This window comes from Terrapene carolina, unplaced genomic scaffold (genome assembly GCF_002925995.2).
Source record: "Terrapene carolina triunguis isolate 2854851 unplaced genomic scaffold, T_m_triunguis-2.0 Scaffold130, whole genome shotgun sequence".
Taxonomy (NCBI): Eukaryota; Metazoa; Chordata; order Testudines; family Emydidae; genus Terrapene; species Terrapene triunguis.
Genome location: NW_020664481.1, coordinates 8650726 through 8676796, shown reverse-complemented (window position 1 = coordinate 8676796; position 26071 = coordinate 8650726). Strand labels below are relative to the sequence as shown.

General features: G+C 41.1%; 1 protein-coding gene across 2 annotated transcripts in view; it reads left to right on the top strand.

Moving 5' to 3' along the window:
• The window catches only part of CDH4 (cadherin 4), a 643793-nt gene that overhangs the window by 510569 nt on the left and 107153 nt on the right, over positions 1–26071 (top strand). For both annotated transcript variants that reach the window (XM_026652873.1, XM_026652874.1), the window contains 2 exons: positions 3127–3271; positions 21340–21512. In XM_026652873.1, the coding sequence (XP_026508658.1) occupies positions 3127–3271; positions 21340–21512 (318 nt within the window). The remainder of the gene's footprint in view (positions 1–3126; positions 3272–21339; positions 21513–26071) is intronic.

Below are 26071 nucleotides of genomic sequence, written 5' to 3'. Positions count from 1 at the left end.
TGCATACTGAATAAATAAGTCATAGTCATATATAGTTGTGGAGCAAAAAAATGTAAAATATGCTGGGCTTCATGATGATGTGGTATGTCTGTGTTTCCCATTTTGAGAGCTCCACACTAGTTCGAGGGTGGAGGGTGGGAGGGATTGCAGGACAGAAGAGAAGATGGAGGAGGGCAAGGAAAGCTCCCTAATATCTGCTCCACCCTGTCCCTCCTTTAAACATGCCTCAAAGCCACAGGTGACCCCTTGAAAGCCACCTGCCTTCCCTCCCTGCTCCTGCAAAGAACTCTAATGTAGCCAGTCCCAGGAGTCACTCTTGTTGTGCATTGTTATAGACTCAAACAGCAGCCCGCTAGACTGAGCGTCTCTTTCCCAGGGAGTTCATGTCAACTGTAGTTGACGCTAGCAGATGGTCCTGACCCCCAGGTAAGGAGCATGTAGCCTACAAAAGGATATGGAGGAAGGTCATTGCCAGGTGAGAACAACCGAAAGAGCACAGAAAGAATAAAAAAATACACAAAAAAGGACAAGGAAAACAGGCAAAAAGGAGGGGGAGAGAGAGAAAAAAATGGTCAGAAAGGAGGCAGTAACAACCACACAAGGGAGATAACACAAGAGAAGCTGTGAGGGCACCCAGTGACCAATGCAAACCGGAAGGGTGCGGGGGGGGGGGATCAGCATTGGGACTGTGGTGCTCTGTGTTTGGATTGCATGTTAAATCAAAGGGCGCGTATCACCAAATTCAATCCACCAGGGTGCAAGCCTTAGCTCAGCTGTCCATACTCTCAAGTACTGTTCTCACCTTCAGAATTCAGGTTTGAGGCTCTAATGCTGATGTTACCATGGAGCAGGGGAGCCTCATGCGTGTGTATCACTGCAGGTTTAGTGAGATAACTACCGTCTTGCTTATTGAATTTTTTTCTTGAGTGAATCAGTAACATATGCATATATACACGGGCATGTGTGTGTGACAAGCAGATAGACGTGCAGTGCTGGGAAATTACTTACTCCTGGAGATTTCAAACAAGAGCTATCAAATGTAATTAAAATTTGGGGGGGATGGGGAGCCAGATCTGAAAGAGAAAGATATCGGCTTTGCACTCTGCTTTATCTCTGAATAGAGCCGTTTCCGCTTCTGAAAATGCAGCAAGAAGGAGTCCAGTGAGGCTTCAGTTTGAAGATAATAACTTTAATTTTAGCTCAGAATTACTTTTTTTCAAAGACAATCTGACCTTTGACTTGTAAAAGTTATTGAATTGCTACATCTGACATAATGAAGGATAGCTCTGCTGACACAAGTCAGAGCAGTTTATACGTAGGCATGAAATGCAAATATTAAGAGCACTAAGAATCAGGAAACACAAATGAGAGAGTCTGTATTAAAAATGAAGTCAGCCTTTTTAATATTTAAAAAAATGTGATTTTTAACCTTTTTTTTTTAAATGTCCACCCTCAGTCTGTGTGGCAGATTGCTCTCTTCTCTGGATTAAATCTCAGTCCTGCCTATCAAATATAGCGTGATTATATTTGTTAAACCTTCTTGGAAAACATACACAAAGAGGTAAAATCCCATCAATCATAGTCTCGGCAAAAGCGAAAGACTGAAATCAATATTAATACAATTAGCACCCTTACGTGCTAGGCATCAGAACTACATACGTTCTTTGACACATTGGGCCTGAATTTTAGAAGTGCTGAGCATCTGCAGCTTCAATTGACGTGAATGGGAACTGGAGATACCAGCACGTCTCAACATCTAGGCCATTATACATTAGGAATCTTGTAGGGAAAAGCATGATAGCCGGTGGTACAATATGAGGAATTCACTAAGGGCCGATTGGGCAAGCCTACTTGTGTATCTGGTGTTAAAGTGACAGTCCTGTTTTTCTAGACAGCAGTTTCACCAAACTCCTTTTATGTGGCGTTTTCATTCTTCATTCATCAGTATTTCAGAAATCTGCGCCAGAGGTTTTGAACACTGTCCCTGATTTTTATGTCAGTGCAGGGATTCAACAGTGCTCACTGGTACTGAAATGAGGGAAAGTGACCAAATTAAAGCTGCAAAACTCTCCCAGAGCCAGATGTCTCTCCATTGGTCAACTTAAGTCAGGCACAATACAAGACTTTCATAGCCAGTCCTTCTTCCAAGCCAGCTTTGATAAATACCGTCAGCACACGACCCATTTAGAGCAGCCATCTGTTCCATATAATGAAGGAGCTATCCATTTTTTCTCACCTGATTACTGATTGTTCCAGAGTATTGTTGAGTGCTTTGTTTTATTAATTACTCATTTCGACATGCTATATCTGTCCCTTTTATTCTGAAAACTGATGGTCTCGGTTTCCAGCATTATTATCAATAGTTAGTCCTAATAAGATGGGGTCCCAGTGCCATTTTAACTGAGAACTCAGCAGTACAGTGCTGGCTATTATAATGTTGCATCATTGATGCTGTAGTTAATGTTGAGACAGGCTTCCCATTCTTAAGTATACCTGGGTCTCCCCTTTGGAGAAATTGAATAAGTATTGGGCAGAGACCATCTTTTTGTTCAGTGTTTGGCGCCTAGGACCTAGGTTGCTGTACATAACTAGTGCTCTTAAGTGCTACAGAATACAAATAATAACAATAGTATCAACAATTATGAGATCTCTGTACTTATTAATTACCACAGGTCATTGTGGCCACAAAGCAATGTGAGATTCCATGGTACATTGCTGAAGTTCTTGTGACCAGTGGAAAATAAACCCATGTCATCATGGTATTAATAACAGTAAGCAAAACTTAGTCTTTGGAGATTGCCAGGCAACAATTACTACTTTTCTTAAACTACTTAAAAGTAGTGATTTGTTAGCCGTGGAGAAAATGTTTCTTTTAACTGATAAAATTATTCGTTTCTATTTACTATTATTATTTGAAAATGATTTTTAATATTGGGCCCTGTTGTGAAACGTTATGTATCCTGCAGCGCCTAGATGAAAACCAGATATCTGGTTTCTACTGGAAAAATGACATTCCTATAGTTTAATTTTTGGAAAGAATTTAAATGCTGAAGTCAACGCTGACAAAACTCTTTTATCCAGCGAATTCTGTCACTGACATTATGCTTCCACTGTGTTTATTTCCAGCTGAGGGCTCATGCAGTGGATATGAATGGAAACAAGGTGGAGAACCCCATTGACCTCTACATCTATGTGATTGATATGAATGACAACAGGCCTGAGTTTATAAACCAAGTCTATAATGGATCTGTTGATGAAGGATCTAAACCAGGTAGAGTTGGAAGAGCTCTTATGATAAGTCTAAGTCTTCAAATATAAAGCACAAGTTGGTTTGATCACATGTTTCATGACTCCTCTTGATGCTCAGGGATTGTTGTTTTTTGTAAAAGATTGGTGAAAACTTGAACAGTTTAGTTGAATTACCATAAACATTGAAGAGGAGGAGGTGTAGAGTTGAATAAAATGGGAGCTGCATCCAAATCACACTACTTGGAAGTTTTATTTGCAAAAGCAACTGCATCCGAAGAAGTGGGCTGTAGCCCACAAAAGCTTATGCTCTAATAAATTTGTTAGTCTCTAAGGTGCCACAAGTACTCCTGTTCTTTTTGCGGATACAGACTAACACAGCTGCTACTCTGAAACCTGCTGAAGCTTTGTAAATTCAAACCTGGTGTTGCCTGTCTCGAACGTTTGTTACATTTACAGTGTTCTACAGTAACATGTAATCAGTACAGTAATAATGATAGAATCCTAAAAAGAAAAGCAAACTCTGCAATGATCTTGACTTTTACCTGACTGTATGCTTGAAATACTGTATATCTGGCTGACTGAAACGTAATCCAGTCATTTGTAAACTCAGTATTTACCATCCAGAGTCCAGTAAGGTCTGCGTCCCAAGTTGTGGAAAAACAACTTACTTATATGGGACCTGATCCAAAAATCGTTGTAGTAAATTACAAGGTTCCCACTGACTTCATGGTGTCTGCTCTCGTGCCATGTTTTTTCTGCCGATCGTGAATTATGCAGAGATCTGAGACCAGATTTTCAAAAAAATTAAGTGTGCAAATTCTCATGCAAAATCAGTGAGTACCTAATTTGTGCATACAGTTGAGGTAATGGTGCAAGCATTAGCACATTTAAGAAGTCTTTGGAAAAATTTAGCCTTTTTTAACATTTCCCTTCCAAATATACTGTTGATTCATTATTGGGGGTAGAGCATAAGTAGGCAGTTTACAATATGGTAAATGGTTTGCTTTAGCTTATTCCTGAATATAACTAATATGAATGGATTCATTATTTAATGAAGAAGTGGAGATTGTGTTCTGAAAACTATTACCTAAAAATAGTGGCAAACTGCTATAAAATACAATGCTCCTAAAGCCTTAATGAGATCCCCCCCCCCCCCAGGATAAATTTATCTTCAGTTGTTTACAGGTAGAAGGGTTAAACATCACATGACTTTTGGTTTGTGTCAGCAAACATTTATCATTACTTCTCTGCTGCCTGAGGTAGTTGTCATAGAGAAGTCTCTTGAGGTCACTATTTTTAACAAGGTGAATTGCAATCCTGATTGATTGTCTTTCAGCAGTGTGAAGAATGGCTCTTGTGGTGACATGTCTTGGGGACAAAGTGTGGCATTATTTCTTGAGGAAAGAACATGACATAGCTTCCCTCTTGGTATGTTTGAGGTAGAGATGCACCAAAGCTTCAAAGTTCTCATCCAGATACTGATCCTCAGAGTTGGGCTGTAAAGAAACTGAACTGATCATTCTAATGACTCTTTCACAGAGAAGTTTTTTTCCCCCCTCTGTTACACTAAGGCCACACTGGGGCTTCCACATACAAGTTATCAAGATCTGAAGTGCTGACTGAAATAAGCCATGATGCTCATGACATTTCCATAACAAATCAGACTTTCCACATCTTATTCTAAAACAAATCAATATTGAAAGTGTTCCCAAATGTTTAACTAGCTCTGTTCATTAGGATGAGGGAAGGAGTAAATTGCAGCCCTTTCTTGTTTGAAATCCAGATAAGCCTATAAGCCATTAAATCAGAATAGGACTACAAAATACTTGTGCCTCTGTTATACCAGTGATTTTTGGTATTCTGCATCCCAGTCCACTGTGTCTGCCTTTAAGGCAGGTAAATGGGAAGCAGTCTGTTTTATTCAAAAGCAATTACATTTGCCTTTGATGTATTTGTTTTCCCTCCTTTCTTGTTTAATCAGTATTTTTTTAAAGGTTTATAATAGTTATTGAATTTCTGTTCCTTGCCTCTGTAAACCTGTCTGGGGACTTGGGTGTCTGATGCCCTCTTTCTGCGAAACATGTCAATAATTGTGAGATTATGTCTTCGAGATAATGATGGAGAGGTCGTAGAGTTAGGTTGTGGAACCTGTGCACTCCTCACCCACTTCAAATTAGGGCATCACTGTTTCGTTTGGAGATATATATAGCTAAAATGAAGTACACCGCATATTTAGCTAAGCATGAAGCTCCCAGAGACTTGGAAACATCCTTTTTAACTCGAGTTATATCAGGAAATTACAGTAATAAGAGGGTACGACACTAGGTCTTCGTACAATGCAAAAAAACTGCAGCCAGGATTCCTAATTATTCATCACAACGATCGACAAATGAAAGGTATAACAAATATTCCTATAGAAAACAAAAGGCAAAATGTGTTCACTATTGATTCAGCAATTTATTACATTATAGGTTTAGTTCTGCTTCAAGCAAGCTGAAAAAAAAATTCTTATGTGATATAGCAGATCAGCATTCATTGCCATAAAAGGTACATTTCACTCCTATTGAACTCCTTCTTGGGACTTTGATTATTCATCTCTGACTAGCCCCTTGATTACTCTTTCTGACACTTGCTATGTGTCCATGTACAGTGGTCAATATTGTAAAGACTATATTAATTCAATTACCACATTATAGAGGAATGCCACCGGTATGTTCATGTATTTTAGCTTAGGAAAGTAACTGTAGTATCCTGGATAAACGTTGACTTTAATAGCAATCACAACCATGGGCCAAAGTCCTGTTGAACTTAGTGGAAATTTTGCCCAAGTGAAAATAGTAAAGAACTCAAGATCTGACCTATGGAAATTTCCCAGAGAGAATCAAATATATGCAGATGAGCAAAGCACAGTGACCTTGAGATACCAGGGAAAGCCCCTGTGAGGCTGATTAACAGGATCACTAGAGCGGATCACCTCTGAAGTAAACAACAAAGAACTCTGTTGTGCCATTACAGCACATCCCTGAGTAAGAGGCAGAGTGGAGCTGCCCCAGCCCAGGGGGAGCTGCAGAAGGGATTGTGCCTCAAGCATACACAGCATACACAGAGTTGCCAAGTGCCGCATGCTCCCTTCTCAACAGCCAGCAAGCTCCAGTGAGCAGAGTGAGGAGGAGCTAGCATTTTCCTTACTCCCTGTCCCTTTGGGGTGGCTATTGCCCCTGGGGAGACAAGCAGGAGGCAGAGCCGTCTCCAGGCACCAGCCTGGCAAGCAGGTGCTTGGGGCGGCCGCTCCGGAGAGGGGCGGCAGGTCCAGCTATTAAGCGGCAATTCGGCGGATGGTCCCTCACTCCTGCTCGGAGCGAAGGACCTCCTGCCGAATTGCCGCCGCAGATCGCGATCGCGGCTTTTTTTTGGCAGCTTGTGGCGGCCAAAACCCTGGAGCTGGCCCTGGCAGGAGGGAACATTCCCTATGGTCAGGAGAGCTCAGGCACTGCAAACTGTGCCTGGCCTTTGCTGTGAGTGGTGGAGGTCCAGTCAAAAGATGGCCTGAAGAGTTCTGTGCCAAGGATCCAAAAGAAGGTGATGATGGGAATGCAGATGGGTGGGTGAACTACAAGTGTGCAATGTGGCTAGTTCACTCTGTCTGCCTAGCTTCCCTGTGTGTCACCCCAGGTGTAAGATGGATTCACTTCCTTAAAACATAGAAATAGCCTTCCTTGGCCATCTAGACTGACCAAGAGCCAGGAGAAGGCTGGTGCAGAAGGATGGAGAGACTTATTCAAAGACGGTCCGAACTCATTTTTGTTGAACAGGCCTTAATGGAATGCATGGCACTCCGAGTCCAACAGACTGCCCAGGTTTCCAGAGAATGTACTGTCTGAGGGGTGCCAGCCACCATTGTAATCAGACCTGGACAGGAATGCTGACCGGAGCTCATGTATTATTAATGATAATCTATTATTATCATTGAGTAAGATTCTGCTCTCCTTTAATTGAATAGCACCATATGCCATGAGTAGTCCCTTTGAAATTAATGGGATTGCCCCTTGCAGAGTAACATACTACTCTGTATGAATAGGGGTGTCACTCTCTGGTCCTTGTACAATTCCCAAGTGTGTGCTAGATGCTGTATTGAAATGTATCTCTTTTCCTTCCTTTGATACTCTGCAATAAATTCTTCCTTGCTGTTTCTAGTTTATTTAGTCTAAGGGTATGCAGATGAACCCTTTAGTTTTTAAAATGCAGGGCCTTCCAAACAAACACAGAACATGAATAGTTATGTGTGATATTTTTCCCCACAGAATCAGCTCCCCCCCCACACACACACAGACACTCAAGTTGTTTTTGATTTAATGCACCACTGTTTGAAAGTATATCTTAAAAGGCCATGTTTTACTCACATTGAATAATGTTCTGCTTCTTTGAACTTTGCCTCTATGTGAAGAACACAGCTAAGTTTAAAAAATGCTGCTGCAAGCTAGCGCTGAAATTCCCCTGGTCCCTCCGGCAGCCTTAATCAGCGAAGTTCTAGTTCCCTCATAACTGTAGAACTTTCCTTTCAAGAGCTGATAAAGCTGTATGGATTGCACAGCTTCTTTTCTGAATGTAGTACGTGATGCATGAATTCTCTTGTACCTTTAAAGCTTATTTCTATCAATCTGGGCAAACTAGCTTACTGGGTAATAGCCAGGGGAAAAAATTCTTCTTCTTCTTCTTCTTACCATGCTTCACAGAATCCTCTTCCAAATATTTTTACCAGTTACTGCCTGACACAAACTTTAGCTACTAGAGTTTTACAGCAGTGCTGGTACAGGATTGCGTGATCCTAGGGATGTCTTGTGAGAGTAATGTTGGCTGGGAATTGGATTTTCCATTTCATGGGAAATTCTGTGATTTTGAATTTTTTTCCCTTCCAAAATAGAATGAAAACAAAACAAAAAATTGAAATTTCCCATGAAATGGAATTGTGGCAAACGTTTAGCTTCAGTGTGATCGGAATGTTGTGTTTTGATAAAATCTAGATGTTTTGTTCCAATTTTGACTTTACATTTTATATTATATATTATATTATATTATATTATATTATATTATAATAATTGAAATGAAAAGATGTTTTGAAATGGGAAATCAAAACATTCTGCTCCAAAAAGGTCTAACAAGTATCAACCCTATCCAAATGCTTCGCTCCAGCAGCTTTTTGTTTTTGTTTTTCCAAAATGAAATGTTGTCAAAATTTTGTAAAAAACGTTTCACTTTTGACAAATTGGCATTTTCCTCTGGAAGAACCATCAGTTGGAAGATTTCCTACCAGCTCTAGGTGGGAGGCATTTTAATATTAACCCATCCCTTATCTCCACCCCACCTACGGCCTAGGGGAAATACTGGACCCTCTGAAGTCCATAGCAAAACTCCTATTGACTTCAATGATGCCAGAATTTCATCTCACCCTGTTTTTCATTTGATTTTTTAGCACATTGTTAAACTGAAGGGCAGAATTGATACCAGTTTCTTATTCCTGAATGAACTGGAAGAAGCTCTAAGCATCATGGGTAAACCTTCAAAGAAACGGAACATTATAATTGATACTCCTTAAGTGAAAAATGTTGTAATTAAAATTCGCTGCCTCCCCCTAACTCCATGCAATTCTGATAGTGTAATTCTTGATATTGATGTCACCTAAAAAATTAAATACCTGGGAGCAAAATCTACATGTAGAAAATTGAGTTAAAGAAATCTCATAAAAATAAATATTCTATATAATAGCAGGGATTTTTTTAAAGCAGCTTATGCTATTAGTGCCCCAGTTGTTTGTTTATTTATTTTATTTCTATGCTAGCAGAGATTCCCTTGAGAGATTAACACCATGGACTAATGCACAGATGGGGCGAGATACTTGAAAGTCATCTGAATATTAAGAATTTAAATCTTTAGCCTCAGTGATTTGAACAGAAAAGCCAATTATGGGGCTGAATTAGTTTTCAAATTAAACTGCAATTTAAGACTTGTGAAATTAATCCTTTAAGGCATAGAGTTGCATTTATACATAGACTTGTATGAAGCACTGAGGTTCTGAATTCCTGGCTCTTTCCTCTCATTTACCTGATAGTACAGTTAGCAAAGAGATGCTCATCATCCTGAAGGTTGTATTTCCACTTAAATTACAAGTGGGGGGAGTGCCGTAGGTGGTAAAATTGTTGTGAGAGAGGAAATGAAAATGGCAAAGGTAAAGTTCCAGAGTCAGTGGCAATAAGAACCATCATTTTTAAATGCTGGCAGGAGACAGTAAGTGAAAAACACTTCCTTCCCTTTTGAACTTGAATTAATCCAAAAACACTATGTTGAAGCTAATAATCGCAACTTTAATACAGTCAGTGTTGTTTTACAAGCTTGGAGGTAAATAATTTTCATTATTTTTTATTTAAGGCCTTGATTCAGCAAGGCACTTAAACATGTGCTTAAATCTCGCTTAAGCCATTCGGACTTGGCATTTTCCTCTGGAAGAACCATCAGTTGGAAGATTTCCTACCAGCTCTATGTGGGAGGCATTTTAATATTAACCCAACCCTTATCTCCACCCCTCCCTACGGCCTAGGTGAAATATGCTATTCTTAAGGAATTTGCTGAATGAGGATAAACTTAAATATGTGCTTAAAGTTAACCACGTCTACAAGTGCTTTGTCCTATCAGAGCCTTAATAAATGAGGAGTATTCAGAAAAATACAAGTCAAAGACATCATAACATACTCATGAACTGGAAACAGTGGGTTACCACTTACCACATCCCAACATCAATGTGTATATGTGACTATCTAGGGCCAGGTCTTCATCATATGTAAATTGATATAGCTATATTGATTTCAGTGGAACTACAGTGATTGACACAACTGAGGATCTGATCCACAGTGACATACTTGAAACTGTATGTCAAAGCGCATGTGTGGGGTGAGTGGGTGTAGACCCAGAAATATGATGAAAGTATCTCAAACATATAAACTGCTTCTTTGACTCTTGAAATTATGGAGTATTATTCTCGTTAGTTTTGGACAAAATTAATGATACCTGTACCCTTAAAAATCTAAGCCTTTTCTCTACCAAATGAAAAAGGAGACCTAAAATGGATGCAATTTAGGTGTCACACAGCAAGAGAAGAATCTGCCTCTCTCAACATGACCCAGATTTACTCACTTCAGTCATTATTACCATTCACGATCAAATTCCACATTACTATGTGTACAGTGAAATCTTGTGGGGGATCTTACCCTGCGTGAGAGTGTGTTTTTCTAATTGCATTTTCTTCCTAATCAGCACTAGAGCTAGGAAAGCATAGAAATAGCAAGAGTATCATTGTCCTTAAAGGGATAACACTTAAAAACTCATCTGATTGCCTTATTAACAGAATATGATTCAGCAGTTTTCTCAGTCTTACCAGATGCATTATCATCACTATGTTCATCATACAGCCCATTTAAATATCTTAATGCTGCCTCAGTCTGTTCAGTTTGGATAGAGGCTAATCTCATCCTTGCATTTTGTAAACTATTAAAAATGGCTTCATCCGACCCACTCTCTTCTCTCTGTGACACGTTGCACATAAATTAAGGACAGACAATATCTTCTTTCAAGTCTTTTGCTCAGCCAAGCACCATTCTGAGATAAGCAAGTTCTCATATGCAACCACATTTTACTGCTTTCCATTTTGTGTCAAAACTGGGTAGTTATGAAATAGTTTGCTTACTTATTTTTTAGTATAGAAACAGCCAGTCCCAGTAGCAATGCAGTGAATTATAGGGCTCAAGAAGAAAAAAATTCACATCCAAAAACTCTGATACTTTTCCCTTCAAAGAAAATGGCCAAGTTGATATAAAGAAAAATTGGTTGAAATAGTCTTCTGAGACCAGTCTGGAAATAAATTATAGCAATGCAGTAGCCCATCCACTGCAATATTTTTACCAAACAACCACAAATAATGTACCATATACCTATGGGAAAACATAATCAAGACACATTGTTTAAAAGAATAGAAACAAATAAGTTGATAGCAGTGAAGAGTTGTGAAGCATCATGCTAACCAGGCTATAACTATTCTTCCAGGGGTCCTCCAGCAAGTAGTTAATAGTTAAAAACAATCAAGAATCTGGTCCTTTGTTGAATCTGCCGTTGGTTGTGTGTGTGTATTGACTGTGTGTCTGTAACATATTGTGCAAGAAAACTATGCACAATCTACACACTTTCCCCTTGTAGACTAAAGGACAAATTTTCTGCTGACCTAACTGCATTGAAGTCAGTGAACTTTGGCCCTGCCTGTTCACCTAGCATCACCAAGTCTTATCAGACTACAGCAAATGAAAATATCTAAATACAGTTGAAAGGATGGAACAGGTGTCAAGCACATCTTGCATCTTTTCTGGAGACATCCTGTGCAGCTGCTGTGACAGATCCAGCAGTTTCCTTCAATATCCTTATTGTCGTAAGTTTGTCTCTTTGGGTCTACTGTACTAAATGCAAAGTTTATATATTATTCTGGGCCAGGATTGTATGCAACTTCTCTAGGGGAGAGATGTGATGAGAAGCCTGAACGAACAAAGGACTATATCGAACAATGTGCCAGACAAGAATGGTCTTTTTCAGACAATACATGTGTTCCTGGAAAATACCTAAGGAGAGGTTAATGCATATCTCTCACCTCTGGTTATGCAAAAATCCAGTCTTTTGAAACTATGCCCTGAGGAGACTGTTTTGTCTGCTGATCACCTATTACATGAGGCCAGTCTCATAAACCTAAGCTGTATAAAGGAAAGACTATCTATTCATTGGTGTGCCGTTTCTGAGCTAAAGCTGTGAAAGCTTGTAACCACAGAAAACTCCTTTGTGTGGTTTGAAGGACTGACTCCTACCAGAGCCCTTGTTGGAACTGGGAGGTGATCTCTGGTAAGCTTATTAGCATGTTAGTAGGTTTTTTAATATGTTTTCTCCATAATGCTTTCACTTTAAGAATAAATGTGCTTGCTTATAAAGAGATGTGTGGTAACCTGTGATTGCTGGCAATTACAGCTGTTCATAACCTTTGGAGACAAAGTAAAGCACACACACTGGCCTGTTTAGGCAGTCTGGCTTGCTGAGAATATGACAGTGTAGGTATTGAATAGTGCAGGTTGGGAAAAACTCCAGTCAGGAGCAAGAGAGATATGGATCTCTGCTCAAGAGAGTTGACAGCTGAGGATCTGGGGCCCTAGAGTGGGAGCCCTTGCTGGACCATGGAGGGAAAACATTGGTGCAGTTGCCCTGATACATTCTTCCAGTTCTCAATCTGTTGAATATTAAGTACCATCATTGTATATTTTGTTTCTTTAGTTACATTAATGGCCTCTCTCGTAGCTCAATTCTACAGAGTAATGTGGATAGATTTTCTGCTGTGCACTTTAATTTCCACTCTGTCATGAAAAAAAGCCTAACTTTTTTTATTCTATTTTGGAAATTATGAAACTATATTTTATAATTGTATAGACCACTTTCTCAGTGAAAATTCAAGATACACAATGGTATTGTGCAGTGTGTGTGGAGAAATGTCTGCATAATTTCACTATTTGCATATGCATTTGCCATCGGACATCTGTCTTTCTGTTTGCATGCACAGTTATAGCTGTGCAATATGCGTGTGTGCAAATTAGGCATGCAAATACATTCATGCTTTTATGCAAATTGTGTTGGTTGCTTACAGTTTTGAATATTTTGTCCTAAATCTCTCTTATTCCACTTTTTGAGTTTACTGTGAGAAGCAAGCGGTTCCATTTACTAAACTGCCTCATAAGCTGAGGCTCATCCATTTGTACTGAAGTCTGTTTTGTCTTTCTTCGAGTTTTACTTCATATAACTTCTCTGTGGTGCTTTCAGTCTCACCAGGCTGCAGACTACATTCCCAAATCATACAAGAGTTAACCTCAAATCTGGCTATACCTCTGTGTGATTTGTACTCAGTGCATTCATTAGTTTTCTTTCCCAATATGTTTATTTTGTTCTTCAGTTCCAGATGACAGCACCCTTTCTGATTTTTTCAATCATCTCTCTAGACCCACTTGTTCTCTTTATTCACATTAGGTTGTCTCTTTGTGCCTTGTTTGAGGTTGACAATCTGATGTCTCCAGTAATTAGGGAGTGACATCCTCTGTGAATTAGGTTAATTGCTTGAAAGGTCAAAATATGCCATTGATTACAAAAAAAAATGGTAAAAGAGCATGCCAGGAGCTATCAGCTACTCCCCAGGGAGCGGCATCTGAAAGGAAAGTGCTGCTTCTACTTTACTTTTTTGTCTATGTGATGCAGGATACAGTTTAGATTAGACATATTTGCGATTTATTACATCTGCAACAGAATTTCAAGCATCTGTCTCATCTCCATGCCTTGCACTTGTTCATTTAGTTGACACTATTTATTTATTTTGATGACACTACTGCATAAATTTGGTGGGTCTGAGTCTCATTTTGCATTTGGGGTAATGAGAATGTAAAAATGGCTTTTTATCATCTATTTAATCCATTTTTTGTGCACGGTTGAGCTTTGGTCTTAGATACTAAAGCAGTTGTCTCTATGCTGGCCTCAAGTTCATATCTTCTAAATTGCCTCTTCTATCATCTTCACTACTTCTACATTTAGTAATGACAACTCTCCCTATTCTTCATTCATTACATTGATTATCCAGACAATACTTCATTGATTTGAAAATAGTTATTCTGGCATTTCAGTGGCTTCCAAGTCTTGCCTATCCTTATTTGACTAAAATAGTAGGTTTATTTTATTTCCTTCTCACTCTCGCAGGCTATGGCTATGCACTTGTGTCTGTCGTCCTTTCCTGTGCTTAAAACTTTGAATGATCATGGTTTCAGTTTTTGCCCCCTTTGTCCTTAGCTGACAAAATACAAGGAGTGAAATCCTGGCCCCATTGACATCAATGACAAGACTCCTGTTCCTTCATCCAAGAAAGTTTAGAAGGTCTCTAGGTCAAAATATAATGCTTAGTTTAGCCAGGGCTATTCTGATTCTGATTTGATTTTATATGTTGTTAACTCCAAGTGGAGAAAGTACTGGTCTGAACTCAGGAGATCTGGGTTCTATTCCCAGCTCTTCTTCTAGATGACGTTAGGTAAGTCGCTTCCCCGCTCTGTGCCTCAGTTTCCCCATCTGTAAAATGGGGATACAGTCAGTGATCTCCCTTGTAAAACACTTTGAGACCTTCTGATTAAAAAGTGCTGTATAAGAGGTATTATTATTGTTTCATATTCATATGTATGGGGTTGTTCTCGGGTTCTACAGTGCTTCATGAAGAACCTGAATTTTGGTGTATCAAACACAGCTGGTCACAGCCGTAATGTGCACCATTTACAGACAAGAGTAACTCTTGCACTTATTTCAGTTGTAAAGGATCATGGTTAAAAGTGGCAAGGCCCAAAATGTCCTACCACTACATAAGCATGTTTTCTGCTTTCAACTATTCCCTTGATGGTTTAAAAGAATATCAGCCCTCCAAAACAAGAGCTTCAGTGGACCGAAAATGCCAATGCCAGATTCTCTGTGAATTGTTGTGGCTCCATTGGTGCCTTTTGTTTACATTAAGAATCTGTCCCTCAGCGTGGAGGCTGGATGAAAATCATGCTCTGGTCTGGCAAACTGGCAGAAGATTGAAATTGACAAGTTGCTTCTCAGAAAAAGAGTCTTGTCCATTTCACTTTTTGCTGGAATCAGAATGAAATCATCAAGGAGAGGAGAACAAAGGCAAAGTGCAATTTTCATACACAAATCCAAGGTGGACAATGGACTGATTCAGCCTGGAACTTGAGATTTTCAGATGGTTGCTGCCTTCAACACTGAAGCAATATTTAAAAGTTATTATTGTAAACGGAGGAGAAGTATTCGTATAACTGTAGAACCCAGAGAACATATTCAGGTTTGGGATCCCGTTGTGTACAAATATAGGACCAGATTTTGCCATCCTTATTCTCCGAGCCATACCTTATTTTGTAAGAGATTTCCTTGGAATGAATGGTATTGCTTGAAGAGTAAGGTACTATTCAACATGAGTAAAGGTTTGAGAATCTGACCCAGGGAGTATAAGACAGCAATTATCAGGATGCTTTTAAATGAGAAATTGTCAGTTTTAGGAGAGTATTACAAATTTTGTGCCACTTTTAAAGCATGAACTTTCCATCAGTGATAACTTTATTCTTCTACCAAACATTGGTATGTAGAGCATTCACTATATGAGCTTTGCAATTTGGGGGGGGGGGGGAAATAAGAAGGAAGGGGAGGAGTCCATCAGCTCAAAGCCATTATTAACTTGGGTTAATGAAGATCTAATGTAATATGGTCATCACTACATGTCTGCACATAATGATTCATTCCTTTTCTATGGGGAGATGATTAAATTAAGTATCTTGTAAGACAAAATGAGACTGAGAAGGTTAACCAACCTTTAATGATTCTGTAACATTTACCAGCCATTTAAAAACATAAACTGTAAGACACAGCTCAATAAAGAATTAATGCTATCACTGAAAACTGTATGAAGTTTTAGCGTGTCTGTTTCTACACAAGAACAGACGGTGGGGGTTATTTTATGTATTTATTGCACTGGTATGAGGCATAAAGGACAGCGTGGAAGGCTTTTTGTTTTTTGATAAATGCCCCATTAGCTCTGCATTAAGTCTAACTAATAAACATCAGTCTTGTTTTTACCCAGCTTAGAATAGAGGTAATTATGATGCAATTGTAACACGAAAGCATTAGAGGCCATCTTTTCAAAGAGGTGTGAGTGCGACTGTTCTCCGATTTTGTTTGCACAATTGTAAATCTTAACACTGTGAAAACCCAATCTTTACTGCACAGAAATGAGGTGGCGCAGATGTGAGAGAGATCAGAGGTTGAAGACAAAGGGACAGCGAGGGCAGCAATTAGTCTGCAGTTCTTTATTGTTAACATCTGAGCCAGAAAGAATCCACCTTGCCAGTCAGATCCTAGGATGACTTTGCAGAGCGAAACATTTGAGTGCAGGCATCCATGCATGTATTTAGAGATTCAAATATAATCTTTTTTTTACTTTTATTTTTCCTTATCAAATGGGTATATACAGTATGATCCTGAGTCACTGAGATACAAGGAACCCCCCAAAGCCAGTTTTACATAGTAACTTTTCAATGCAGAACTGCACTTTAGTAATCATTTCCAAACCAAACCATCTTAGGGCTTGGGGAAGTTAGTGCCAAGTCTCTAGGATGTGAATATGAAGCACAAAAGCTAACTCCCTGTGTAGAAACTCTCATTCTGCACTAAGTGGATTAATCATCTTTACCAGCCCCCGCTCCTCTGGACATAATATATTCTGTAAGGCTCGATCTTGCACTTAATGGTTTCTTTATCACTTCCTCTAATCATGTGCACATCCCACAGAAAGCCCAATCAATCTGAAGGGGATGTTTTCACATAGTGACACTCATAGGGTATGTCTAGGCAGGGGCTGGAGATGTAATTTTTAGCTCAGGAAAACATACCCATGCTTGCTCTGATCAATCAGTGTAGTCACAGCAGCACTAGCAGTGGGACAGGATAGCTGCCCCGAGTATGTGCCCGGGGTTTCAGGTGGGATCATACTTGGGCAGCTAGCTTGCACCTGCTGCTTGCGCTGCCACGGCTGCATTGCTATTTTTAGCATGCTAGCTCCATCAGAGTTAGTGTGGGTATGTCTACTTGAGCTGGAATTACCCCATCAGATCGAGCGTACGCATACCCTCTGTCTCAGGCAGGCAGGAGATCGGGGCAATGGAGGCCTTGCTATTTCATATATTAACTATCATCTGGTTGAAATAAATTTGCATTACTTGACAAAGTAATGTCCAGAAGGCTGCATTCATTGTAAAATGGAAGGCATGCACTGTCAAGTTCAGATTCCTGGTGTCTTCTTTTTAATGGTAGATCAGCAATGCCATGTCATATGTTAACTTTTTGACTCAGTTGAGATATGAACTTGGCACATTAGTTAATGAAGAGCTAATGTACAGTACTCTTGTCAGCACTATCTGTGCATGATAATTCAATCAGTTGCTTGGGAGGGTTGTTCAACAGGTGTAACAAACTTGATTTAATATTGACATGATTTACTAGGTGGTGTATTTTATTTAATATATGTTGTACCTGAAGTGATAAATGTTTCTATTTCAACAGGTTATCTACTGATATTCATAGATCATGTGTATATTTTAGTGCAATTATATCGAATACATCTTTCAGATGATGTGTTTCAGCATGTGATACACTACCTGGGTTTGGTCAATGTTCTGTGCTTCATCAGTTCGTGTGTTCTCTTTTAATGAGGTCTGGGTTGTGCATTGTGTTCGTGCACTAGCTCTTCAGATCAGAAATGCACTAAGTTCATGCTTTGCAGAAGTAAAGTGCTGAGTAGTCGTATTAATTATCAGAAACCCATGACAGCTTCAAATCCTGTCTCGGGTTACGAGGGAAAATGGTTTGGTCATTTCATTCTAGTCCTGCATCTTAAAAACCACCTTGTAATTCATCACGGTTGGCAGTGGCTGACCCAGAAGTGGAACAGTCAGGCGTGCAACACTTTAGCAAGGCTGCTTGGAACAGCTTTCACAGTGTCCGTCTATGACGTCGGGTGGAAAAGACCTGTGGGATGATAATGGCCATTTCTTTGCATGCACACTGGCACACAGCCAGCACTGTTAGTCTGTTACTTTCATTTCTGCTCAATTCAAACACATACACTATATGGGCTAGATTGGGCTGTCCTTACATTGGTGAACCCTTACTCATACGAGTAGCCCCATTAACATCAGTAGGAATCCTCACCTAAGTAAGGGCCGTACAGTCTAGCCCGATATATGTGCCTAGATACTACAATGATGAATACTGTAGAAATAGATATATTTTATTTCAATTAAAAATATACAAACAAGTATCCCTATGCAGACTATTTAGATGCGCTGACAGTAGTTAAATTTGCAATCACAAAGATGCCCAATACCACAGCAGCTTATGCTCATCCCACTCCACCTAGATATATACAGAATATGTGTGTGTGTGTGTGTTTATGGTATTCACTTCAGCAGGCCATATTTTAACAATGTACCTTTTTTTAACTGAACACTACGATACCCTGAGAAGGTGTCCAGCAAGAGCTGTGTCTTGGTTAAGATGGAGTAAATATGTATAATACTGAATACAGAATACACACAATAATGGTAGAATTGTCACGTGCCCTTAAGACAGTGCACCTTTGCACACGGGTCACAGCATGGAGAGCAGAGCAGATTCTGTAAAACCGTTACTCTCCTCCAACAGAGCCAGGCAGGAATTAAGTGGGCAGGTGAAGGGAATGGGCACATTGGTTGCATCCATCCACATATCAGGCAGCAGAGCAGAGATGGCATAGAGGGGGAAGTAATCTGCTACTAGTGTATACTAGGTATTGGATGGTGGAATGCTATCAGCTTACTTCCTTCTTGGAGCAAAGAGGGAACCAGAGAAGGAAATGTGACTTTCTCAAAATCTACAGAATCCACCCCAGCTACTTGCCACCCTTACATGTGGCAACTTGTTATGCTACAAGCTAGGCTTTAATGTCAAGTTCCCCAAACCTTTTCTGCTTCCTGCTAATTTGGATCTCACAATAGAAAATTATAATATTCACACATGAGAATCAGAGCAGATTGAAGCAAGAGCCACAGCTGCCTGGTTCTCAGTTCACATCATAAGAGGCATTTAACATGTCTCGTGTGTCCTTATGGGGTTGCAGGTCAAGGACAATTGATATAATCAGTTTTCTAGAACTGCAATGTATAAAATGTTATTTTATTGGTCAAAGTGCTGCATCGAAGGAAACAAGGGTGAAGGGAAAGAAAAGCCATGAAGCCCAATCCTACAAAGCCTCACCTGGGTTGTCATTCTTCTTCACAGGAGCTGTCTCAATGAGATCAATGGAATTACTCACATGAGTAAGAATTTGCAGAGTCTGGGATTTTGTAAATTCCTACACCTAGGCATCTCTCGTGAATATAAAAGAATCTTCTTTGCTTCCTATCGGCAATGTAGTGTACCAAACAACTTTTATTTCTGAACTGTTATGTTTTCTTACACCGAAAACTAAATCATGAAATCTGTTTCTCTAGAGCCTGGTGTTTTGGATTCATGAGTGTATTACAGTGTGTATTATATCTCCTAAAATAGATTTTATTTTCTCTTCCATTTTCATTAACCATAAGTTTTGACATTCTGCTCAGAGATTATTATCTCTATGGAATGCATTAAGATAACATAAATTTCAAATCAACCATCTTGTGCAACATGTTTTCTATTGAAATTTCTCCTATTAAGCATTTATCTAAGGATGGATTCTTTGCTTGTATCAGTTTTCTCATCATTACTGCTTTTACAGGAGAAAAAAAGGGAATGCTACAAGAGAAAGGAGAACAAATCATAACTCATGCAATCTTGTTCCAAGTCAATGTTCCTTTCTTCAGCCCAAGTTTATTGATCAGAAAAAATGTAAGGTCGTTGAATACTTTGTTCTCATTTCACAGATGAGGGCCAGGGTTATTGTAGAAAAACAGGACTTTCATGTATCACAGGAATTTGCCTTACACATTTTTTAAAAAGCTAAAATAGCAAAATTCACAGGGATCTGTAGTACCATAGAGAACAAAGACAGCTTGGTTGTGCAAGCTGGAAAGAGTCCTGTAGGACTATGTGCACCTGCACAAGGATGTGATACTGTTGGGGAGCTTCCTGCTAGCACCCCCAAAGGTGGTAGCTATCCAAAAGTGGGGCAAAGCAGTGTGATTAACTGCGGTACACACTGCGGTGGCTAGTATAGCTGGCTGAGTTCAGAAGGGCATGCGTGCTGCCACCATTGAAAGAGTGCCCATTTAGAGTGAGCTAGAATCCCTGCTGAGACCCCTTAGTGCCTCCTCCAGTGTGGGCCATGGATTGCCAGCCATAATCTGACCCTCACTATGCATGACTCTCAAATGAGGAGTGTAATAGCGATGCCCTCCATTTTTCTACTGATTCTTGTTTGTTGCTGTGGCCAGTAAACTTGGTCCAGCCGTGCTTTCCCCTTTCTCTTGTTTGTGTACCTTAGCATCAGTTACATATATTATTGGAGATCGTTATTTGTAAGCAGTGTGTGCCCATCTTTTAAGTCATTCTTTCCACCCAATAATAACAAATGTTGGGCTGCGGTGCATCAGCTATTGGGGAGGGGAGGGGGGTCATAAGACCATGCAGCTGCAGGAGTCCATCCAATCAAGCAACATCCTCTACCATCATAATGATAATTTCCCTCTTTAACAGAACACCCTGCTGCCAAACTCCAGTGATAATAAGCCTGTCATTGTGCTCCTAGCAATATCTGGAAAATAGGCTTTTTGCAAGGCAAATGAAGAAGCTGATGATTAGCAAGAAACAAACCAACGATTCAATACATTGCTGGCCACACATACCAAACCATTGATTTCCCTCCCTGCTGGGCAGCAGCTGTTTGGTTTGCTCTGCAGATAAGCCTTGTTTCTGCACTGAAATGGTGCTGGCACTGGAGTGATGGACTTTTTTATTGCAGGATTTGGAGGCATGGGGCAAACCATGCTGCAGTGGTGCATGTTGGTGGATCCTTCTGAAGTTACTGAGAACCCTAGGAGACCTTGTGCTGCTAAATTCTAGAAATAGTCTCGTAGCAAGGTAACTGGGCTGATTTTTGGAAGGAGAAATCTATACCTCTGGGAGAAGGCACAGGAAGCCGCAGAGGGCAAACGTTGCCTTAAAACATACAATCTTTGAAAAAACTATAAGGCTGGAGTTGATAATGAAACAGGGGAAGGTTGGTTATATATGATCATTGTCCTTCCAGCGTATCCAATCCAAACAGGGATAGTATTTTCACAATATGCTTCTTGGCTAATTAGGTAGATTTCAAATGTGATGTTCTTGCCTATAACATTTCTGAATGAAGCGCAGGTTTCCAACTCACCAACAATTCATTACTGCCGATTGAAAAGATATTGATGTTTTGTTTTCTCTTATTTCAAGGGACCTATGTGATGACGGTGACTGCAAATGACGCTGATGATAGTACTACAGCCAATGGGATGGTGAGATACCGGATTGTCACTCAGACCCCACAGAGTCCATCACAAAATATGTTTACCATTAATAGTGAAACAGGAGACATTGTCACAGTGGCTGCTGGACTTGACAGAGAGGTGAGTTTAAAAGAAAAAATATAGATGTTTCTGGTTGTCACTGATTTACTGAACTGTAAAATCCAGATTCGGATTTACACCCAAATGTCCTAAAGTTTGGAGCCATTTGTATTCAGAGTGAAGCCATGAGGTTCAGATCTGGATGTAACTTGCACAAAGTCCAGGGATGGGGATCTTCGGGTTCTGGTTTTGGCCTTTTGTCCTAATCGTCAGCCGTCTATGAAACTGTGGGATAGTCTTAAAAGTTTAAAAAGCCTTATCCCTGGATAACTTAAACAAAGACGTGGAAAATAAACTGTAGAGAACAGTCCTTCACCAGCAGGGGGATGGACAAAGGTCTTTCCCACCTCTAACTTCTACGGGTCTTTACATTGTATCTTTGGAAACAATTAGAGTACCATTGTGAACATTTCTTAAATATAATGCTAGATCCCAAACACTGCTTCATTATCGGGCATTAAAAAATTCACCCACTAGTGTTAGAGAACCAGCGTGATCCCCACTTAATAGTGATTATGTTGACATTAGGAAAATGTCTACTGCTGTATATTAAGGCACATGTGCTTTTGTTTTGAGAAACACTCTTCTCTAAATAGATCTTCTTGCTGTCATTATAGAATATGCAAATGTTCCAAATGGAAAAAAAAACTATGTTAAGTTATAAAAACTACACTCTACCAGCACAGATTAGCTAAAGTGAGTCTCACAAGTCCCCTCCCCGCACCTTCTTTGGAAACGTGCTTCTTATTAGAGAAAGTCAGGGTGAATCCAATGGGAGGCTTTCCAACCTCTCACAGAAAAAATGATCAGATTAGCATAAATGCTAGGATGTCCTGTCCCCAGAATCAGTCACTAAGTGGAACAGAAACGGAAGTGGAATTTCTTGCCCCTAAATTAAAACCAACTGGGTTAGCCTGGGCAGTGGAGATTCCTGTCCTCAAAATCCATTCTGATTAGCTGGTGGTGGAGGAAGAATTTATGCCATGTCTTTTTCTCCATTGTCCTATGATTGGTTGAGTTACTACCTTTCAAATGTCAAACACGGCAATCTTATTTTCTGAACTATGTAAAAGTGATCGGTAGTGCTAGTTGTTTACTGTACTGTGATATCCCACTGATAATACGATGAACACTCTTAAAAAAAAAACACAACAGGATCCACACCCTGCTATAGTTAAATTTACCAAGGTGTTCATGGTTTTCTCCATTTTAAATCTAGGTGGCAGTACCACAAAGGTAAATATTGCAGTTCAAGTCCAGTGCCCAGTGTACCACGTTTTTAATGGCTGCCTTCCAAAAATTTGTTAAATTATCATCTTTTTCCTCCCTTAACTATGCAACCCATTTGTCTCTCTGGATAGAAACTAAATGGGTAAGAGATCCATTCAAAGGACTGGTGAACTGATTGGTTGTCTGAGATGCCAAAATTGTAGGAGTGGGAGGATGCTGAAATTTTCCGTCACTGTTTCTCCATTTCATTCAGTCACTACAAGTTGCCTTCACTGTGTGTCAAGGCATCTAGGTTCCAACGCACTCTGTGGAGAGCTGGCTGCTGAACGCTTTACTGTCAGTGTTTCACTCAAATACCTCAGGCTGCCTTTTGCTTCGAGGCTACACTGAGGCTTCAGGATTCCATGCCGCTTCCATGCATCTCAGTTCAGCCTGGGAGCAGAAATCCTAAACACAGCCTCAGAGCAAGGGAAGGTGGCCGCTGGTGAACACAGAGAACTCGATAGAAACATTGACAGTAAGTCAGCAACAGCAGGCAGAAGAGGGCCCCTGTGGCAGTCAGAAAGATTTGGAATAGAAACAAGGGGTGCTGGATGGAGCTGGCACAGAACTGGGGCTCCCCCAAGGCACAGCGTCAGCTAGTGCTGACCCTGAGGGAGAAGGCTCAATGAAACAGCTGTCTGTGGAGCTGGTCAAATGAAAGAAGAACTTTCAAGAGATTGGATGTGAAAACAGGAAACAGAGCTGAGGAAAAAATATAGCACTGTGGTTTGCCTCTTCCACACTCTGATCTAGGCGACTTTGCAAACATGACAGCGGGCATTTCCACGCTCTCTCTATTTACACAATCAGAAACTTAACTGAATCATGAGCAGATAGCTTATCCCAGGCAATGCAGGAGCCTGTTGCAGACTTGTGGTAGAAGAGAAGTTATAGGCAGCATAGGAATCACTCATAGCCCTCCTAGAAATGACAGGACAGCAACCAGGTACCCGAAGCTGGATCCTAAATCCTAAAGGTGAAATCCTGTGGAAACCAATGGCAAAACTCCAGTTGTCCTACTGACTTTTAGGTCTTAGAGAGGTCCTAGTTTTTTAGAAATTTCAGTGGCTTAGGGACAGGGGTGCAAGGTAAAGGAAGAGCAAATCAACTTAAAAATTCACTGGCCAAAACAATAAAAAAAACAAAGGCAGAATCTTTGCTTCCCATCCCCCACCTTTATCAGCTAGCGCAGGGATGGGAAAACTTTTTGGCCCAAGGGCCACATTGGGGTTGCAAAACTGTATGGAGGGCTGGGTAAGGAACGCTGTGCCTCCCCAAACAGCATGGCGCCCACCCCCTATTCGCCCCCTCCCACTCCCCGCCCCGCTCAGAACCTCCGACCCATCCAACCCCCCCTCCTCCTTGTCCCCTGACCGCCCCCTCCTGGGACCCCCGCCCCTAACTGCCCCCCCAGGACTCCATCCCCTATCCAACCCCTCCCCTGCTCCCTGTCCCCTGACTGCCCCAACGCCTATCCACACTCCTGCCCCCTGATAGGCCCCGGGACCCCACACCTATCCAAACTCACCCCGATCCCCATCTCCTGATCCCTATCCACACCCCACCCCCTGACAGGCCCCCTGGGACTCCCACGCTTATTCAACCCCCCCGTTGCCCAGCCCCGACCGCCCCCCCCGAACTCCGCCCCATCCAACTGCCTCCTACTCCCTGTCCCTGACTGCCCCCTGGGACCCCCCGCCCCTTATCCAGCCCCCCAGCCCCCTTACCATGCCGCTCAGAGCAGCATGTCTGGCAGCTGCGCCACCCAGCTGGAGCTAGACACACTGCTGCCCTGCTCAGCAGGAGCTCACAGCCCCGCTGCCCAGAGCGCTGCCCGTGCGGCGGTGAGACTGCGGGGGAAGGGGGACAGCAGGGGAGGGGCAGGGGGCTAGCCTCCCTGGCCGGGAGCTCAAGGGCCAGGCAGGACGGTCCCACAAGCCGGATGTGGCCCGCGGACCGTAGTTTGCCCATCTCTGAGCTAGCATGTGAAATATTTCTAAGGCCATGTCTACACTACAGAGCCTGTGTTACCATAGCTATGCTGGGATAGCCCCTGTGTAGGCACTGCATATGCTGACAGAAGTTCTTTTGCCAGCGTAGTAAGTCCACCTCCCCTAATGACATTAGCTATTCCAAGAGAATCGCTCTTCTGTCAGTTTAGTTGCGTCTACACTGCGGGTTCTGCCCGCATAGCTATGTACCCTGGAAGTGTCAATTTTTCACACTCCTAGCCAGCACAGTTTTGCTGGCACCAACTTCGTAATGTAGACCAGGTCTAAGGCTCTCAGAAGAAGCTTGCATTTTGGGCCATCTTCCCTGTGACTTTATTCCTAGGAAATTGAGGCCCGGTAGCAGTAAGTAGTTGGAAATAGAATATTGACCGTCCCATAGTACAAGGTACAAGGTTGGACAAAAGACATAGCTGGGTACAAGGTTGGACAAAAGACAATGAAACCAAATCTCTCAGGTCCAGACATAATCCTTGGTGTTCCCTAAAGCAATACAATATGTTTATTCCCAGTGTCTTTGTTGCTTTTCAGGTGGCACCAAGATAATATTTGGAATTGGAGTGAAGAATTTATATTTTATCAACATAAAATCTTTTTTTCTCAAATCTAAATAGAAACCTGTATCTGGGAACTTTACTAACCAGACCGCAAATGTGTGTTGAATTCTTGAAAGAAAGGGGACTAAATTAGGTTGTGTTATCTGTCCATTGTTAGGAGCAGGAGCCAAATTGGAGCAGGATTTTGAGATCTGGATTATAATGTTAACAAGTCTGATCCGTGTGGGTGAAGTTCCTAAAAGATACATTCTATGGGCTCAAACCAACATCATAATTTTCTCAGATGTTTATGTACATATCACACTGTCTGTGACATTGGACTGTTAGATTGTATTGATATAGAACCTCGTTTTCAGTTTACAGTAAGGCCCTTTTACACGGCTCTATAAATGTAACTGTCTGAGCCTTAGGGCTGGTCCACACTAACCCCCCAGTTCAAACTAAGATACGCAACTTCAGCTACGTGAATAACGTAGCTGAAGTCGAAGTACCTTAGTTCGAACTTAAAGGTACTTACCAAAGGTCCACACGCGGCAGGCAGGCTCCCCCGTCGACTCCGCCTACTCCGCTCGCGGAGCAGGAGTACCGGCATCGATGGCGAGCACTTCCGGGATCGATTTATCGCGTCTAGACAAGACGCGATAAATCGATCCCAGAAGATCGATTGCTTACCGCCGAACCCAGAGGTAAGTATAGGCGTACCCTTAGTGTAAATGAGAAT